The sequence below is a fragment of the Podarcis vaucheri genome (genome assembly GCF_965113315.1).
Source record: "Podarcis vaucheri genome assembly, chromosome: 13".
NCBI classification, from domain to species: domain Eukaryota; kingdom Metazoa; phylum Chordata; class Lepidosauria; order Squamata; family Lacertidae; genus Podarcis; species Podarcis vaucheri.
In genome coordinates, this window is record NC_138751.1 from 51,971,080 (window position 1) to 51,991,910 (window position 20,831).

Here is a 20,831-nt window from a genome sequence, read left to right on the forward strand (position 1 = left end):
AAAGAGAAGTCTCAGCATTGTGGCCGGCCCACCCATGAGGCAAGGTGAAGCAACTGCCTCAGGTGGCACGATCCACAGGAACTGAAGATCCTGATGTAGATCTGTATTCCTTTCCTTGTTCTTGATATAGATCTTCACTCATCCCTTCTTTCCTGGGAGGGAGGGAAACACCATTTTGTGGTTTGCCTCAGATGCCAAAATGTCTTGGGCCAGCCCAGCACCTTCACCAAACTACAATTCCCATGTTGTGGGGTTTTTGTTTTTTTTTTTTTTGTTAATTTCAGGGGAAAGGAGAACAGCGAAAGTGGTATGAAGTAACTGACTTGGTGTTTTGAAACTAAAATACTTGGACAAAGTAAATTCCAGAAGAGCCCAAATCATAGCTGTCAACGTTTTCCTTTTTTTAAAGGAAATTCCCTTATTCTGAAAAGGATTCCTCGTAAGAAAAGGGTAAAGTTGACAGCTATGGCCCAAATGTCAATGCAGAACTGCTATGCAGTAGGACAGTGTCTCAGAGACCGAGCTACGAAGTTCCTTCAGTCTGATGTAGCTAATTGTACTCTAGGCTTATTAAGATTATATTACAAATTCATCTATGTGAAGGATGTTGAACATTTAAATGTGTCTAATAATAATAACAACTGTATGACATTTTGGAAAAGCAACAAGAATATGATCTACTGTATATCCCTCAATCATAGTTAATCAAGCTGCATTCCTGTACACACTTACCTAGGAGTAAGTTGGTGGGACTTACTTCTGAGCAGACATGCACAGGATTGCACTGTCAGTTTCTTAATTTTAGTGAAATAAAACCGGACATGAAACTAACAAGAAACCTTAATGTATTTGTTCAACAGAAGCAATGCACTAAGGAAAATAAGTATGCGCACAAACGCACACACACATCAAGGCTTCCTAATCAGTCACAGTATAATTAATTTGACATGGAGTTACAAACAAAAATTACTCCATCCCTTTTGAACAGATACGATAATGCTAACCGAGCAGAGAAAGGCAGAAATCAAAGATAGTTAGAACAGTGTTGCAATCGGACAATCACACCTTTTCAAAATATTTGATTTCATACTCCAGGATGATGCCATTGGGTCGATCTGGCTCCTGCCAAGAGAGTGAGATGCTATTTTTGCCGACTTTCCCTTTTTTCACATTTGTGATTGGAGATGGTGCTGCGGAACAGGAGAAGAAATCAAAACAGAGTCAGAATAATTACTAGTTTGGATGAAGAAAAAGAAATCTCACCCTAATGCTGCGCAGCTTTAGAGCTTGTCAAAGTAGATAACAGCTCTTTGTTGTAAGCCGTCTATCAATCCCCGAGCGATAAATGAGTCAGAGTTTAAGAGAAGAATTTCTGCATTTTTCACCTGGTAGAGAAACTTCTCCCGTACAAACATAACATTTCCCAGTCTCTTAACCACAGAGCGTAATGCTGGTTTCCTAAGAAGAGCAGCTCTGCTGGAATGAGACCAAGCTTATCATTGCTGCCTCTTGCCCCACCACCAAGCACCACACAGAGCCTTGTAGGAGTCAGGGTGCTCCTCAAAGCATTGCTGCTTGGCTTCTCCACCTGGGAGAACCAGAACGCCTCCCTCTAGTTAAGGCATGTCCGAAGTCCCCTTTGGGGGCCTAATCCGGCCCGCCGGTCAGTTTAATCAATAAAGTTCAACGATTTTGGGGTAAAATCGTAAAAAAGCTAAACAACTTCAATCCTAAATTGAAACGACATCAAATCTGGCCCTCTTTGAAAAAAGTTTGGACACCACTGCTCTAGTTGGTGACAACAGAAGTGGGTGGGTAGGTGGAGCCTGAGGCAGGAGCTCCATCCTGCCCGCATGAGCGGGCCGGCTCCAGTACATTTGCTTGTTAAAAGAATAATCACCATGTGAAAATAAAGCCTATCAGAGTAGGGCGAGTTGAATTTTTCAGCTCTCAAGTTCCCAAAATGAGGGGTGCTAAAAAGTTTTGATATGGTTTGGGAACTCAAAAGATATTTTGGTTAAATTAATTTACTGTACTTTTCCATGTATAAGACTAGGGTTTTTTTATTTTAAAATTATGTTCAAAATTGAGGGTTGTCTTATACACGGATACAATCTCCCCTCATTTTCTCAATTTGGAGTTCCTCCAAATAGGGGGTGTCTTATTCATGGGGGCTTGTTATACACAGAAAAATATGGTAATTTAGTTTTGCTTGGTAAGTAAAAGGTGTGTAAAATTGCACAGAAATCATTAAAAATGATTGCAGTTATATTGTATATTAAAAATTATCATTACTTACTTATGTATTATTATTTAGCATTGCCTGACATTTTCAGAAGGTTAAAATTAAAATTATTTGGTTTTCCGAAAGCAATTTCTGTGCTTCTTCATCAAACGTAGACTTATCAAGTGAAACATTGTCCAATAAAAAAAAACAGAATTGAATTCCTCACACCCCAAAACATATTTTAAGACCACCTCACTGAAGAAATTTGCAAAATTAAGTTTCACCAACTAAGATGGCACGTTCTCCTACCAGAGGAAAAAACCAAACTCCTACTAAATGATAGAAATGGGTCCAGAGAGAAAGTTGGCTCTAATTGTAGCCTGTCTGGAATTGCTGATGTTGACTAGAGATCCCAAAAGCACAACAAGGCAAGCCACAAAACTCTCTCTGAAAAGCGGGATATTGAATGAATGAATATGGCAAGGTCCAGATCTGCTTCTAATTTTCATTTTCAGCTACATAAGCAGAAATCGCCTAGCTTTAAAAATCCATTCTTGTTTCCATGGCTGTCCAGCAGCTTCTGGAAGCAGAATGGCGGTTGAAACTATAAGCTGTCAATTTTGGCAGCACACCAAGCCATAGTTAGCACAAAGCATGGTTCCTGATTTTTGGTTTGCTGGCCAATTGCAAACCAAGGTTCGCCAATCCATATATCGCACTATAACATAGTTCAGCTTTCTTAATCATAGTTTGGTGTGATGGCTGAAGTGAGCCATGATGATATTCTTCTCCTTTTTAAACAACAACTACACAGTGGTCAGATTAAAAAAACAAAAAAAGCACATCTAGTTCTATGCTACCAAAGGTGCGCTGAGTCTTAGTCTTTCAAATGTTAGGCTCTGTGCTGCATGACAAACTAATTATAAAACTGTGTTAAAAATGTCTAAGTCATTGGACACCTCAAATAACTATTCAGATAGCAGCCACAACACATTTCCCCCCATTCTTCCTTATGCATTATTCTGGAGTGTTAACCCACTAAAATCCTGCTTTGGTGATTTTTTTTTTTTAAGGAGTCTACTTTGCAATGCTTTGTGGAGATAGCGTTTTCAGAGGCCTGAATTTCCGACTGCACCGATCACTAACATGTTCATGAGTTGCTATGTAAAATGCTGTGCTCAACTTTGGGGAAGGAGGCAGGGGAAGAGATAAGAGAAATGGGTAACCCTACACCTAGAGTACTTTAGAAAGGCAGTAACTGTATCCTTTTAGAATCTTCCTCAAAAGAAGTGTTAAGTATAACTGCAAGATAAGGACCAATTAAGCATGTTCAATCGATCTTTGTGGTTCAGGCACGAAACCATAGCTACTTTGCATCCTCCATACATCTAAATTACAAAACTCTGAAGTGAAGGAAGAAGGTATGCATCTTTTAGCTTTCTTTGTCAAACAAAACGTAATACAATCTCTGCAATCAGACAAAGTCTGCAATCATTCTATTTTAAAAGCTGGAAATGAGATACCATGCAATATGATCACAGGGGAAAAGGACTGCTGTAAAAAAAAAAAACAACCAGTATTTTAAAGGTCATTGGTACTACAAGGACAATATCCTCTGAATAAGTGGGAACCAAATTAGTGAACCATTTGATTTATTTTCTTTGCACCCTGTCCTTAAACAGGTTCCCAAGACGGTTTACAAAAAGTTAAAATTACTATAAACAAAAACATTCAAACGAGAAGATTTAAACTCTAAAGTATTACAAAAAACAGTGTAGTAGAAGCAAAACGGTTTTCAAAAAGTCATGAAAAGAACATGTTGCTACTTTTGTAAAGAGAGGCAGGCTAAGGGAACATCTTTAATCCTGAATATTAGAGAAACTTGCACATCTATGTTAACTATTCTAAACTGAAGTTTCAAAGCAGGATGCTTGTTCATGAATAGAACTGTCCACATGGCTTTATGTAAAACCAAATTTGAAGTGAACGTCAGCTGGAAAAGCAGAGGAACTTTGAGGTAAGGGAGAAGAGTTCAAAAATCTTTTTTAAAAGGTAAAGGTAAAGGACCCCTGACAGTTAAGTCCAGTCGCAGATGACTCTGGAGTTGCGGTGCTCATCTCACTTTACAGGCCGAGGGAGCCAACGTTTGTCCACAGACCATTTTTCCAGATCATGTGGCCAGCATGACTAAGCCACTCCTGGCGAAACCAGAGCAGAACATGGAAACTCCATTTACCTTCCCGCTGGAACGCTATCTATTTATCTACTTGCACTTTTTGGCATGCTTTCGAAGTGCTAGGTTAGCAGGAGCTGGGACCGAGCAACGGGAGCTCACCCCGTCGCGGGGATTCGAACCGCTGACCTTCTGATTGGCAAGCCTGAGGCTCAGTGGTTTAGACCACAGCCCCACTTCAAAAATCTTAGGCCTTTGAAATCCTGAATTGCTTGTCAGTGGAATTTGGCGAAGGCTAATTTCAGATAGACAAGACAGACAGACAGATATCAAATATATACGAATGTCACTCAAAAGTTAAATACCCGAATAATTTTTTACATAAGCGAAAAGAATTTTGCAGGGTGTGGATAAATTTTCTCTTCAAAATATTGCATGTATTTATCCACAATTATTTGCCACTCGTGAGAGCTGGCAAATTTTGGTAAAACCTGGCTAACTGGCTGGCAGGCATCCATTGTGTGTTATTTTTAAGGGAGAAAAAAAAATCCTATGTGGGGAGAAAAGCAGACAATTGTGAACAGATGAATGCTGGCATGGGAAGATTTTGACAGTCCCCGCAGCCATTCTCTGAGCAGACAGCTGCTTTGCATGAAAGAGAATCTATGACTTATCCTAATGAAAGCTGTTATTACTATTGTTGTTGTTGTTATTATTATTATTATGATGCATGAAAAGCACAATGAACATCACACTGACTTGTTTGAATCTTAAGTTGCAGGGTTGATCATGTTACACTGCCTGTACAGAGAAGTTTGCAAAGAGCTATATAATTTTATGATTATGTTCATTGTTTTTATCTGCTATCAAATGCTCTTTTCTTAATTTCACTCTCCTCCACACACACAAACACCTACACTCTGACTTCATGGGAACAATAATGTTTAACGTTGGCTGCAAAAAGCAACGATCAAAATGCTTTTAATCTTCTAAGGTTCAGCGGAGACATCAAAACAGAACTTCTTACATCTAGGGATATTAATGACTAAATAAAAATAAGGCACAGCCCCACACCTACAATCTCAGACTTTCTTGCCCGGCATGGCACTTCACTCTTCCTTGTACCATGCTAATCATCTGTAGTCTCAGTTCTTTGCTGAATAACTGTGATGCCTTCAGATAGCATCAGAACAGAGATGTGAAATAATGGATACCTATCCCATCCAAGCTCTGGGGAGATAATGCAGGCAAATGGATATGGCACTGAGAGGCTGCTCAGGAACAGCTGGAAGAACACGTGTTTGTATAATAATAGGTGCCATGAACCAGGGCTTCAATAACTACTATGGAGTCTTCTGCCATTATCCAGTCTGCAAATATTTCACTTGCTCTCCCAGTACTACCCCTCTAAAAATTAGTATCATTGCAAGACAACATCACACTAAATGCCTTGCACTACATGCTTCCGCCGATTCCTCTTTTGCAGCTGAAGAAGTAGGCTGTAACCTTTAAATGCTTATTGTTGTTGTTGGCATCCGTCTGTCTTGAGAGACAGTGGAGTGTGCCTCCAGGGGTGAAGTCAAATCATAGTGAACTCTCTGGGGCGCAAGCCTGGCCAGTGCGTTTGGTGGTCCTGGGTTGGCCAGATGACAAGACCCCTCATGGCTCTGCTGATGTGGTCCAAAGGAAAGAAGAAGAAGAAGAAGAAGAAGAAGAAGAGGAGGAGGAGGAGGAAGTGGTGGTGGTTGGATTTGATATCCCGCTTTATCACTACCCTAAGCTAAAGGTAAAGGGACCCCTGACCATTAGGTGCAGTCGTGACCGACTCTGGGGTTGCGGCGCTCATCTCGCTTTATTGGCCGAGGGAGCCGGCGTACAGCTTCCGGGTCATGTGGCCAGCATGACTAAGCTGCTTCTGGTGAACCAGAGCAGCGCACGGAAACACCGTTTACCTTCCTGCCGGAGCGGTACCTATTTATCTACTTGCACTTTGACATGCTTTCAAACTGCTAGGTTGGCAGGATATCACTACCCTAAGGAGTCTCAAAGCGGCTAACAATCTCCTTTCCCTTCCTCCCCCACAACAAACACTCTGTGAGGTGAGTGGGGCTGAGAGACTTCAGAGAAGTGTGACTAGCCCAAGGTCACCCAGCAGCTGCATGTGGAGGAGCAGGGAAGCGAACCTGGTTCACCAGATTACGAGTCCACCGCTCTTAACCACTACACCACACTGGCTATACATCTGGTACCAGCTCGGCTGCAGGAGTTGCCATGAGCATACAAGGCACCATCCAACTGTCTTAGGGACTCCACTCCAGATTTGTGTAGGGTTTACTGCTTAGCCTTCTCTTCTCCCAAAGATGTCCCACAAGGCAGCAGGCACACATTTTTCCTCGAGGTTTACTCCTGAAGCGTTTCTCATGATTGAGAAAGGCGGTAGAGGTTTAGGATCAGCAACCTGTTGATGACCCCCATCTGCCCCTCACTTCCCTCTACAGCAGCCTTTCTCAACCTGTGGGTCCCCAGATGTTGTTGGACTACAGCTCCCATCACCCCTAGCTAGCAAGGCCAGAGCTCAGGGATGATGGGAGTTGTAGTCCAACAACATCTGGGGACCCACAGGTTGAGAAGCGCTGCTCTACAGCATGTGCAGAAACTCCCTTCTCAACTGTTGGACCAGCGGCATAGCTAGCCCCTTGGGGTGGCCCATGCGCCCTGAGTCTGGGGCGGGGCGAGCCAGGACAGGGCATGCTGGGAAGAGCCTCCAAGGAGTTTACCCACCACCTTCCCCTCAGCTGTGGGGCAGCGCTGCCATTTTGGGCAGCGTGGAGCCTGCAGGCGTCCAAGCTACCACGTCACTCCCAGGATAGATGCATGGCTCAGGCACACTGTAGGTCCTGTGGTAAGTGAAAACCCCTATGGGGTGTCTCCCCTTAGCTACCCCTCTGTTTTGGACCCACTATTGGTCTTGTCCACATAACACCGGTCTTGAAAGACCTACATTGGCTCCCAGTACGTTTCTGAGCACAATTCAAAGTGTTGGTGCTGACCTTTAAAGCCCTAAATGGCCTCGGTCCAGTATACCTGAAGGAGCGTCTCCACCCCCATCGTTCTACCCGGACATTGAGGTCCAGCGTTGAGGGCCTTCTGGCAGTTCCCTCACTGCGAGAAGCCAACTTACAGGGAACCAGGCAGAGGGCCTTCTCGGTAGTGGCACCCGCCCTGTAGAAAACCCTCCCACCAGATGTCAAAGAGAACAACAACTACCAGACTTTTAGAAGACATCTGAAGGCAGCCCTGTTTAGGGAAGCTTTTAATGTTTGATGTATTATAGTATTTTAATATTCTTTTGGAAGCCGCCCAGAGTGGCTGGGGAAGCCCAGCCAGATGGGCGGGGTATAAATAATAAGTTGTTGTTGTTGTTATTGTTGTCCACTTAATCTGCCACAGCCAGCCTTTGCATGCAGGAGAAGTCCCTAACTCACGGAGGGTTTGAGACCCATCAGCTACCCTCACCTGGTTTAGCTGGCCAGTCGATACACACATTCACATACTTTAGTACCCACCCTATTCATCTGATTGTTTAAACTGATTTTATTTATTTTCCATCTGATGGTAAATTGTTTAAACTGATTTGATTTATTTATATCTATTTTAAAGGGCCGTGGCTCAATGGTAGTGTATTTGCCTTTTCAAGCAGAAGATCCCAGGTTCAGTTCCCAGCACACCTCCAAATAGGGTTGGGAGAGACCTCCTGCCTGAAATCTTGGGAGAGCAGCTGCCAATCTGTGCAGATAATACTGAGCTGTATGGACTGGTGGTCTGGCTCAGTAGAAGCCAGCTTCCTATGTTCCAAATGCAATAAAAATTAATTCATAATGAATAAACACTTACGCTGTACATTTGTACCTTGGTTCTCCAACGGAATCCGTTCTGGAAGTCCATTTGACTTCCGAAAACGTTCAAAAACCAAAGCGCAACTTCCGATTGGCTGCAGAAGCTTCCTGCACTCAATCAGAAGCCACAGAAGCCGTGTTGGACGTTCAGCTTCCAAAAAATGTTTGCAAACCGGAACACTCACTTCTGGGTTTGCGGTGTTTGGGAGCCAAAACGTTTGAGTCGCAAGGCATTCCAGAACCAAGGTACGACTGTACTAAAAATTGGACACACACACACACACACATTTTTATTAATTTTTAAACATATTAATTCCAACATTCATACAGCTTAACTTCTCATCTTATACAATATTTTTGGACTTCCGTCAACGCCTCTGATGATTTTCCGTTCCATGTCACTTATTATGCATTTCTTAATTTTATATTACCTTTAATTGTCCTTAACTAATAGTTCACCTCATTGTCTTTTTTGCAATATTTCAAATAATTCACCTTACAAAACTTCTTGCAAACCTACTAGCGTAATCTGTTCATCACAATTACTTTTCAAATAGTCCGTAAATTTACTCCAGTCTTCTGAGAATCTCTGGTCCCACAGGTTTCAAATCCTTCCTAAAAAATGGACTTTTCAAGGGGATACTGAAGTGATAGTGCGGCAACATAAATGAAGACTAGCAAAGTTTTCCAGTTGAAGAATTCTGCACAGAAGACTTAGTGGCTTGCGAACAATATTCCTAGTAACTGGTGAACTGTGTTTCAGTAGTTGGGGACGGATTCTACTTTACCGTGTGTTATGGAAACTCTGCTCAGTTTCTGAAGGGGTGTTCTGGGATGTGTGTGGTCTCTTCCCTGCATACGTTCCAGCGTCTGCTTTTCGCTCCCTGAGAAGCTTAATGCACTAAGATCAATAGGGCAGTTTTAGAAAGGAATCAATATTGCACTCAAAGAAATCTTTCTTTTCCTTTCTTTTCTTTTGCAAAAAAAAACACACCAAACAGCCTCCCCTCCCCTCCCCCCCCGCCCCAGGTTACTAATAAACAAACTTGCTCCAACAATTATATCTCACGCTGAAAGGGAAAGGGGTGAATTTTGTTGCCTCTGATTTTGATGGTGTGTTCAGTAGTTTGGCTTTAATATTAGAATTCATCAAAGTGATTGATTGGTGCATCACGGAAAGAGGCAGCGCTGGCACCAAAGGAAATTTCCCACACACTTTAAAATTGGCTCATGTAGCTGGTCTCAATTTAACAGCAGTCGAGCAAAAGGATGGAGAGCGCTGAAGGCATAGGATGAGGGCCATTCTGAGCACGACACTAAGAAGGTGAAATAGGAAACACAACTGACTTGCACTTCCCTGCATTTCTCCCTCATGCCCCAAAGGGGAACTGAAAGGCTGCTGAGGTGCCAGAGGGAGACAGTGATTTCCTCTTTACTCCAGGTGGGCTCAAGATATATAGGGAAGAGGCAACCCAGTTTCCCAGACCAGCTCTCAGAGCCTTTTGTTGGTGCCTAAACAAGCACCCCACAATGGAGACATTCTTGCCCCAGGGGTCTTCACCAGTAGCTTTGCTCTCTGTCGCAGGCTGATGTTTCCAGTCTTTCCCCCTACTGAATTAAGTGGAGACTGGTGTGAATAGGTACAGTGATGAAGGTTTTACTGTTTTAAGTTCTAATAAAATAGGAACAGTGCACGCACACACAAAATCTGTTCCATCCTGAGATTGGAAAAATCTGATTTCTGACCGGCATTTAATCTGAGTTCAGCAGACGGAATACCAAAATCCTGGAACAACTGCAGAGCAGAAATCGTCCATTCTCATTATTTCTAATGTGGCATACATGTTTTTGTGCCGCTGGGCAAATTTCTACTGCTTTGGCATACAGATTTTGATATATGACCACTACTGTTTTACGGTTGTAGTGTCTCAAATATAAATTCTTCTATTTAAGCCCCCTCCCTGCCTTTTCTAGAGCAAAGTCTGATAAAACCTGGTTGGTCATTGTTTTCCAAGTGGTAAAGGTAAAAGGACCCATGACCATTAGGTCCAGTCGTGGCCGACTCTGGGGTTGCGGTGCTCATCTTGCTTTATTGGCCGAGGGAGCCGGCTTACAGCTTCTGGGTCGTGTGGCCAGCATGACTAAGCCTCTTCTGGCGAACCAGAGCAGCACACAGAAATGCCGTTTACCTTCCCACCGGAGCGGTACCTATTTATCTACTTGTACTTTGTGCTTTCGAACAGCTAGGTTGGCAGGAGCAGGGACCGAGTAATGGGAGCTCACCCCGTCACGGGTAATTCAAACTGCTGACCTTCTGATCAGCAAGTCCTAGGCTCTGTGGTTTAACCCACAGTGCCACCCACGTCCCTTTCCTTCCAAGTGGTACTGATGGTCTAATTTTCAGGTCCTGGTTAATAGACTACTGATTGGTCAGCTTGACGTCAATACCAGCAAAGGTACTAGAACAGATAATTAAATGGTCAGTCTGTGAGCACTTAAAAAGGATGCTGTGATTCATAAGACCCAGTATGGGCTTCTCAAAAACAAGGCATGTCAGACAAATCTCACTGCTTATTTTAATAGAGTTGCAAGCTTGGTGGATCAGGGGAATGCTGTGGATGTATTATATCTTGATTTCAATAAGGCTTTTGACAAAGTCCCCTATGATAGATAGTCTTGTGGATGGACTGGATGAGGTAGCTGTTAGGTGGATTTGTAGCTGGTTGACCGAACCCAAAGAGTACTCACTAATAGTTCCTAGTCAACCTGGAAAAAAAAGTGACAAGTGGGGTACCACAGGGTTCTGTCCTGGGCCTGCCGCTCAACATCTTTATAAACAACTTGGGTGGAGGAATTGAGGGGATACTCATCAAATTTGCAGATAACACCAAACTGGGAGGGGTAGCTAATGCCCCAGAAAATAGAATCGGGATTCAATATGACCTTAACAGATTGGACAGCTGGGCCCAAACTAACAAAATGAATTTCAATAGGGACAAATGTAAGGTTTTTAGACAGGAAGAATCAGATGCACAAATAAAAATAGGGACACCCAGCTTGCCAGTAGTACATGTGAAAATGATTGAGGGAGTCTTTGTAGACTTCCCTGGAAGTTGATGGACTCTCCTTCCTCGGAGGGTTTTAAGCAGAGGTTGGGTGGCCATCTGTTAGTGATGCTTAAGTTGAGATTTCTGCCTTGCAGGCAGTTGGACCAGATGACCCTCAGGGTCTCTTCAACTCCACAATTCCATGATTCTATGACCGTTAGTATTTTTGCAAGTTTTATTGCATTTTAGTCAACAGAAAACACATGAATAAGGTTAGTACTTTTGTGCCAAACGTTCAAGCAGTGGGGAAAGCTTGATAACATACAATCCGTTTTCCATAATACTATTTCACAGGCTAGTTAGTTATACAGCATAAATTGCTCTAGCAAATTTCCAATTCATTCTAAAAGAGTGAGGGTGAGGGACCAAATTATATTGCGGACCCCTACCAGCAGTTCAGTCTTGTGGGAAATAAACACACACCAAAAAGGAGAGAGAGAAAAGAAGACACTGAAACTGATTCAATTACGGTCAGAAAGACTGCTTAGCAGATACTTTAGCTGCAGATTTATCCAAGGGCTCTTAATACATATACAGGGCATCTTACTATAATTAGAGATCACTCTGCAAAATGTAATTAAATGTCTCAAACATCAGCAGCAATTGAATTATTCCCCCGCCCACCCAAATACTAAAATCTTTATGAAGATCTCTTCAAAGCTCAGTGTAATATGACCTAAAATATGAAATTCTGTACTTAATCTACATCAGAGTGATAGACACTATTCTCCAGACACTGGTCAGGGAGGGAGGGGAGGCAGAAAGAGTTCAACGTAAACAAACCAACACAATTGATCATTGATTATCTTCGCCAGCACAAATGAGATCAGATCATTCACCCAAAATGCATGCACATTTTACTGCAACAGCCCTATCCTCAAGCAGTTCCATTTGCAGTCATCCATTGATAATGGGATTGTGCTCTAACATTTGGAAAACTGGAGCCAACGCCTATAGTTCATGTCATGAGCTGCTTAAAAGTAGGACGGCCAACTCATGCACCTCTGAAAATGAGTAAATGGATCACCCAAATGCTGTCTAGGTGCTAAATATCAATGGGCAACATGAAGGCTCCCCTGCTCTCCCATCTTTTGGTCTCACATCATTTTGGACTTGCAGCTGTCCATGGAGGCGCAGGTCAATTCTGTGTCCAGGGCAGCTGTCTACCACCTCCAACTGGTACGCAGACTGAGACCCTACCTGCCCGCAGACTGTCTCACCAGAGTTGTGCATGCTCTGGTTATCTCCCGCTTGGACTACTGCAATGTGCTCTACAAGGGCTACTTTTGAAGGTGACCCAGAAACTACAACAAATCCAGAATGTGGCAGCTAGACTGGTGACTGGGAGTGGCGGCCGAGACAACATAAAATCGGTCTTGAAAGACCTGCATTGGCTTTCAATTCAAAGTGTTGGTGCTGACCTTTAAAGCCCTAAACGACCTCGGTCCAGTATACCTGAAGGAGCGTCTCCACCCCCATTGTTCTGCCTGGACACTGAGGTCCAGCGCCGAGGGCCTTCTGGTGGTTCCCTCACTGTGAGAAGAGAAGTTACAGGGAACCAGGCAGAGGGTCTTCTTGGTAGTGGTGCCCGCCTTGTGGAACGCCCTCCCACCAGATGTCAAAGGAAAAAAACAACTACCAGACTTTTAGGAGACATCTGAAGGCAGCCCTGTTTAGGGAAGCTTTTAATATCTGAAGGACTATTGTTTTTTAATATTCGGTTGGAAGCCGCCCAGAGTGGCTGGGGAAACCCAGCCAGATGGGCGGGGTATAAATAATAAATGTCGTTGTTGTTGTTGCTGTTGTTGTTGTTTCATCTTTGAACTGGACTTGGACCAGATAGCCCATCAAATAGAGGAGTGCCCACTCTACTGAAAAGTCTTGAACTGACCTATTAAGTCCAATGAAATGTCAATGGGATTTCTCTGGGCAAACTTGTTTAAGGGCTTCATCCCATAGCATAGCAGAAAAACATCTGGTATTTCAATGCAAACATTCTAAAATTAGACTGGAAAGCCGTAAGACTCTAAGCTGACTACAAGCCAGCTACAAAAATGAACTTTTTAAACTTAAAAAAAAAAAGTTTAACCCTCCTAAGCCAGCTGGGTTCCTGTGGACTGACTCCAGCAGCTGTTCAGAATATATGGAAAAAGCTCTTAGCAAACTTAAACCACTTCATATTCCATGTACCCCTCAAGAATTATGGAATCAGTTGTCATTTGCACCCACTTCTCACTTTCTTAAAAATTGTGTTCAATTTATTAAGCTATCAGGGGTCTAATTTACCCTTACTGAAATGAAATTGCCAGACACTTAAGTTAATGGCAGTCCGTTTGATTCTTACCAGCTTTTCAATATAGTACTGGAGAAATAACAGCATTTTGGCTTTATCATAAATTCCATTATGCCATTTCAAGAGCACTTGAGTATATATATATTTTCTGTTTTTGCAAAATAAATCTGTATATGTGTATTTAAAAAAAAATTACAAAGTACTCCAAAGGTCTGTTAAACTCCAGGAGTAAACTTTTCCTAGCCTAGATGATTAATTCTGCTCCATTTTAATTTTATTTTGACATAGATGTTCACACTCCCTGCAATCTTGCAACACTGATTTCTTATTTCTTATTTGTTTGGGGAGACAGGTGGAGAAAGCCAATTGCTCTATGGCTGTGTCTCGATGTTCCATTATTGACTATGAGACCAGTATGTTACCTATGCATTTAGGGTTTCTGTTTCGCTTTTTCTGCTTTTTTCTTCCTTCTTCCAGGTCATCCAAATTGGTAATTAGCCCAACGAAGATTGCTTATTTTGTTGGCTGGATCATTTACTAAATCACATGCCACAGGTCTGTTTGCTTCTTAATGGTATAGAGACCAGTGTACATAATTTTTGTGTTAGTGGAATGTGGTTTCCGCAAAATGTTAAACTGGAGTTATTCTGAAATCAAATTACATATTTTAAGGCTTCAAAGGGGGGCGGGGACTGTTGGATCTCAACAGTAGGCTGTTGGATCTCAACATCAAGGCCTATGATGGAATATATAACCCTTTTAACAGACTTCCATAGAAAAGTTATTATTGGCAGACATTTCCATTAGGATGACACAGAAGACATAGTTTGGTAAGGGTGGGTGGGTGTTGACATGCTGCATTGCATTCTGTGGAAGCCATTTTCCAATATGGCTGCTGGTTGTTCACATGCACTACCTATCTCATAAACCATAGTACAGTGGTGTCCCGCAAGTTACAATTCAACAAACTACAGTGGTGCCCCACAAGACGAATGCCTCGCAAGACGGAAAACTCGCTAGACGAAAGAGTTTTCCGTTTTGGAGGTGCTTCGCAAAACGAATTTCCTATGGGCTTGCTTCGCAAGACGACAATGTCTTGTGAGTTCCTGCTGGGTTTTTTTTCCTTCCCCCCCCTTTCTAAGCCGCTAAGCCACTTATCAGCTGATCCGATCAGCAGATAAGCCGCTAGAAGCCGCTAAAAGCCACTAATAGCGCTAATCTGCTAATCCGTCAATGGGCTTGCTTTGCAAGACGAAAAAACCGCTAGACGAAGAGAATCACAGAACGGATTCTTTTCGTCTTGCGAGGCACCATTGTACCTACATTCATAGGAATTTCTGTGAGACTATACTTTTAAAGGTAAAGGTAAAGGACCCCTGACAGCTAAGTCCAGTTGCAGACGACTCTGGGGTTGCTGCGCTCATCTCGCTTTACAGGATGAGGGAGCTGACGTTTGTCTGCTGACACTTTTTCTGGGTCATATGGCCAGCGTAACTGGTGCAACGAAACACCGGCACCAGAGCAGCGCATGAAAACGCCGTTTACCTTCCCGTCGGAGCGGTACCTATTTATCTACTTGCACTTTGACGTGCTTTCAAACTGCTAGGTTGGCAGGAGCTGGGACCGAGCAACGGGAGCTCACCTCATCGCGGGGATTCGATATATGATTCCAAGTTAAGTAACAAGGGGAAAGACACATTTTAGGTGTTCGGAAAATAAGTTGGGTAAAATGAAATAGGGAATTGTTCATTAACAACAACAAAAACACAATGTATGGCCTGAGAGTTATTTTTCACACAGCCAAGGATTTGCAGGTCTGTATAGGCAACTACTTCTGTGCAAGTCAAGTTCCTGATGCTTTTGTGGGAACTGAGATCTCTTTGCATCTGTGCGGTAGAGTCAGTAATGAATGGTTTGCATTATGTGAGGGATCTCTGTGGAATGGCAATCTTAGCTGAAACAATACAACCTATGAAATGGGATTCATTTTGGATGGCAATGGAAAGTAGTAAATATCTGGGTGTTCCTCATGCAGTTGGGCATTGGGGAATGCTATTCAGTGAAAGCAATTCTGTACAGCAATAGGAACATTTTTATGTGGTCCCTTTTCCATAATGAATGAACTAAAACATGGCTTTCATGAATTCTCAGAGACTTTCAAAAAGAAATCACAAATGTGTGCTCATTGGGAGCAGTTTTTGATCATTCGCTGACAGCCTCATTCCTTCAGACAGAGAAGATGGCTGGGAAGGTCACCTTCAGAGAAGGCAAAGTATTATTCCACGATTACGGCAGCATTAGTTATAAAAGGTTACACTGAGAAAAAAATGTACACTGAGAAAATAGGACAACTTAAAGCTGATCACCATGGTATTTACAAAAAGTTTTAAGCCGGCCATTTTGTTCTGAAGCAGAACAAGGACTTTTCAATGCAGTCCCTCCTGACGTAAATTTGGAGCGAACAGTACAAAGATCCCAGAGGAGTAGTAAGGCCATAACTGGATAAACAAGTTGGATTGAATTATAGTTCTCAATAGCAGCTGATCCATCATGAGGCTTCAGCTGTCTGCAACAACTTTTGACAAGTCACAAATGCAGAAAAGTGCCACTGTGAAACATTCTGAGATGACTGTGTATTCCCAGTCATAGAATAGAATCATAGAATCAACTCTATGATTCTATGATTCTATTCTATGACTGGGAATACACACCAAGAGTTGCACTTAAGAACAGCCCAGTCACAAAGGGGAAATCCTTACAATGTGCGGAATGTAGCCAAGCCGCACAATTTTGTCATGAAGCAAGAACTCCATACAGTTGCAGCTTTTAGGTTCTTGCATTGAAAACGACAGGGTAGTTAACAAAATTAACAACAACAACAACATCAACACATCGACTAAGTCAAGAAAGTGAAGCTGCTCACTTTGACTTCATACATCACATTATTCAATGAGCATATCAATAAAACTTCAAGCAAAACAGAAGGAAAAGACATGTGTTAGGTGCTCAGAAAATAGCTGACATTGCAACAGAAGAGGTGAACAAACTGTTGACTGGCAGTAAATCAAACTTTAAAATGTCTGCTAGCAATTTCTGAAGTTTCTTCTGTTGCCAACAACACCCCCTCTCACTCTAGCTAAATGCATTCTGTTATCAGAACTGGCCTGACTACTCATTCACAAGCACACATCTCTGCTTCCAGCATGCATTGTTGATTTTATGCCTACAATTAGGAAGACAACAGGCAAGACATCTCGTCAAGTTTGAATGACACATTTGAAAGTGTGCGGCAGTATGGTACTCATATTTGTGAAATGCAGCAGATTGACTTCATATTTGATAGCTACATTGAAACCCACCCCCCAAAGGATGTGAAAGGCAGAGGAAGTCCGTGTCAATTAGTGACTGTTGACTGTGACACCACCATTCCTATCCTATGCAGCAGAAGGCTCATCTATCAGTACTAAAATTCATCACACTCTTTGCTGACAAAAGATAACCCTGTAGGGCTTATAGAATCATAGAATCATAGAGTTGGAAGAGACCACAAGGGCCATCGAGTCCAACCCCCTGCCAAGCAGGAAACACCATCAGAGCACTACTGACATATGATTGTCAAGCCTCTGCTTAAAGACCTCCAAAGTAGGAGACTCCACCACACTCCTTGGCAGCAAATTCCACTGTCGAACAGCTCTTACTGCCATCACGGCAAGCATGTAACTGGTTAGAGTTAAGGCACAAATTCTAGGAAATTCTACGAAGGGAAAGCATGTGTTAGCCAAGCTAAATCAGGTTACCGGTTTAACTGGGAGTGAATTTTTGACACTCTCCATTTCTTTGTTCAGAACCAATTCTCCATTAAACATTGGTACACTGGAATGAAATTTAGTATATACACAGAACATAATTTGAACACTAGCTTTAGCCCACCCACAGTTGTTTTCAGTTAGGAAGGGAAGGTGCAAAATACATTTTTGTTTCCGCAAAAAGGGTTTATGAGGAACTCCAGAGGGATGTCTTAAAACTTGCATTCCAAAAAATGGCTGGATGGATCGATGGAGATGATAGATAGAGATAGATAGATGATAGATAGATAGATAGATAGATAGATGATAGATAGGTAGGTAGGTAGGTAGGTAGGTAGGTAGGTAGGTAGATAGCTGATAGATGATAGATAGATGATAGATAGATAGATAGATGATTGATAGATAGATAGATAGATAGATAGATAGATAGATAGATGATAGATAGATAGATAGAGATAGATGATAGATATAGATAGATAGATAGATAGATAGATAGATAGATAGATAGATGATAGATGATAGATAGATGATTGATAGATAGATAGATAGATAGATAGATAGATAGATAGATGATAGATGATTGATAGATAGATAGATAGATGATAGATGATAGATGATAGATAGATAGATAGATAGATAGATAGATAGATAGATAGATAGATATAGATAGATAGATGATAGATAGATAGATAGATAGATAGATAGATAGATAATAGATAGAGATAGATAGAGATAGATGATATATTTGGATAGATAGATGATGATGATGATAGATAGATGATAGATAGAAAGATATAGATAGATAAGATAGATAGATGATAGATAGAGGATCCTAGAAAATGCTATGATGATGAAAGATCATAATGACTAGTGATCATAGAAGGCTGAAACACTTTTGAAAAGCCACAACTAGCAGTCGCTGAAATACCTTTGGCACAAACATGCCATGTACAATCAGAGAAAAGGACTGGAGCATACCAGGCTTATTTCCTATTCAGAGCACCTGGGAGCAAAAGAATACAAAGTCTGAACAACATTATGGAGTTCTCAACTTGACTGAGCAACAGAAAATACAAGGTGGCATGAAATGCAATCGCCTGAGTTTGTTTGTGTGTTGAACGCAAAGCAAATAGCTGGAAAGATTGCTAGGTACAGATTCACTGGGACATACATCTATCATCCTGTCAGTGCGGCCAGACACACCAAGAGGTCTCAGCTGCTTCTCAATTCTGAGGTTACTGAAGCAAGCTGAGCCTTCCAGACAGTCAAATATGGGGACCCACATTGCAGCAAAGAGGGCTTCATTCAAGAACACCTTGGGGAGCAAGGACGTCGAAATCTTGCATGCAGAGGAAAACTGAGACAAGGCTAACTGGACAAATATGCTAGAAGACAATCAGGCAGCGCACATAAGGCAATGAAGACTCAGAAAATGGGCAGCAATATTAAGCAATCTACAGCAGAGGTAGAACAATAGCTAGGTTTGTACATCATTTGTCTTGCACGCAGAAGGTTCCAGTTTCAAGGTCCCAGCAAAAGGAATTCAGTTGGGAATAACTTCCCTCCCTGGGACACAGGAGAACTGCTCAGGGATCAGAATAGCAAATACTGCACTAGATGGATCAATAATCAAACTCACTATAGGGCATCTTTGATGTATGTTTAAACAGCCCCTATGCAAAGTAGGGTTTTCCTCCTTCTTACAAAAGGGTATTTAGCAGCTCATCCTTCAGTACAAATTTCTCAGATGACTGGAATCTTAATGTACTTATGAACACTATCGATTGGGGATGGTCTTACAATTATGTTTTAATGGCAAAGTTTAGGTTGCTCAAATCAATATGTGGCCTTGAATGTTTCCCTGCTCCTCCCAGTGGCATGCACGTTCTTCCCTGTCTATTCTTTTGATCACCCATTGAGTTCCCCTCCTCCTGCCCTCAGTTGACTGGCATGTAGAATTAGACAAAGGGAATAGATCATCATTCCACTTCCTCTTCTAAGTCTCCCTCCCTGGGATCCCTAAGGCTCTTTATCACCCTCGTACCTACGGGACCGCTTCTCCTGGTATGTCCCACAGAGAAACTTACGGTCCTCAAATAAAAAAACATCTTGAAGGTCCCAGGCCAGAGCCAGGGCTTTTTTGGCTGTGGCTCCGATCTGGTGGAACACTCTGTCACAAGAGACTAGGGCCCTGCGGGACTTGACATCTTTCCGCAGGGCCTGCAAGACAGAGCTGTTCCACCAGGCCTTTGGCCAAGGCACAGCCTGACTCCCTCCTTCGGCAATCTTCGCGGAGCTCTGGCCCAATGGTTGCCAGTGGCTTGATTTGAATTAATTTTATAATGAATGATTTTAGAGTGTTGTGTTGTACTGTTGTACGGTTTTATTGTTGTTAGCCGCCCTGAGCCCGGCTTCGGCTGGGGAGGGCGGGATATAAATAAAATTTATTATTATTATTATCTGGCTCCCTGGCTATGTCTAGCATTACTACCCCTTTCAACCCTATCTATCTTTTTGTTGTGCCCCCACCCCAAAATATGAGCACTCCCCACTGTCAGCTGGGGTGACTCTGCCTTCCAGGGCACCCTTCGTAACAGTAAGACAACTCAGCCAATCACAGGTAAAGGCTTGGCTATCGCCACCAGAAAATCACTTGGCACGCTACCATCGTCCAAAAAGTTGAACCAGTGGTTCCCAATAATGTGTTACCATGACTGACGATAAGAATGTTGGTTTTGTTTGTCATTAAATGCTTCACACCTTTTTAAGCCTAGGGCTCTGCTATGCTGACGCCACAATATGATATGTCCTCAAAAGAAGTACCAGGATCAATAGTAGAGAAAGATCTACAGTAAATAAGGCAAGAGAAGCCAAAACTGTCAGGGTATATGTACACACACACACACACACACACACACACATACTGCAACACTGGTGAATTAAATGGTAGATTTTCTGGCAAAATCAGCCTTCTGAAAACATAAAAGGAATTATCTTGGCAGGCTTAGCAAGTTATGAACCTTATTTCTTATATTTTTATGTTTACACTCAAACCACTACAGCCCAACGACGCTCACTTTGTGATCGGTTTGCTGATGCTGCTGAAAGTTAGCGCTAAGAATACAAAATAATGAAGTGTGTCAAATTATCACGCCTTCCTACAAGAAACAGGGCTCAAAAGTACTGAATACATAGGTTTGGATCCAGACTTAGTTACACACAGAGTGATCCACTGAAATTAATGGGGCATGAGTCATTACTAACTTAATTTGATTTTAGTGGGTCTACTCTAAGTATGACTGCATCCAACCCATTAAATCAACCTGCCC

General features: G+C 42.3%; 1 protein-coding gene across 8 annotated transcripts in view; it reads right to left on the minus strand.

Moving 5' to 3' along the window:
• Positions 1 to 20,831, minus strand: part of EPHA5 (EPH receptor A5) — a 264,632-nt gene that overhangs the window by 73,376 nt on the left and 170,425 nt on the right. For 5 of the 8 annotated variants that reach the window (XM_082194742.1, XM_082194741.1, XM_082194746.1 and 2 more), the window contains one exon: positions 1,066 to 1,190. The exons of the other annotated variants lie outside the window; for them this stretch is intronic. In XM_082194742.1, coding sequence (XP_082050868.1) covers positions 1,066 to 1,190 — 125 coding nt within the window. The remainder of the gene's footprint in view (positions 1 to 1,065; positions 1,191 to 20,831) is intronic. 8 annotated transcript variants of the gene reach the window in all.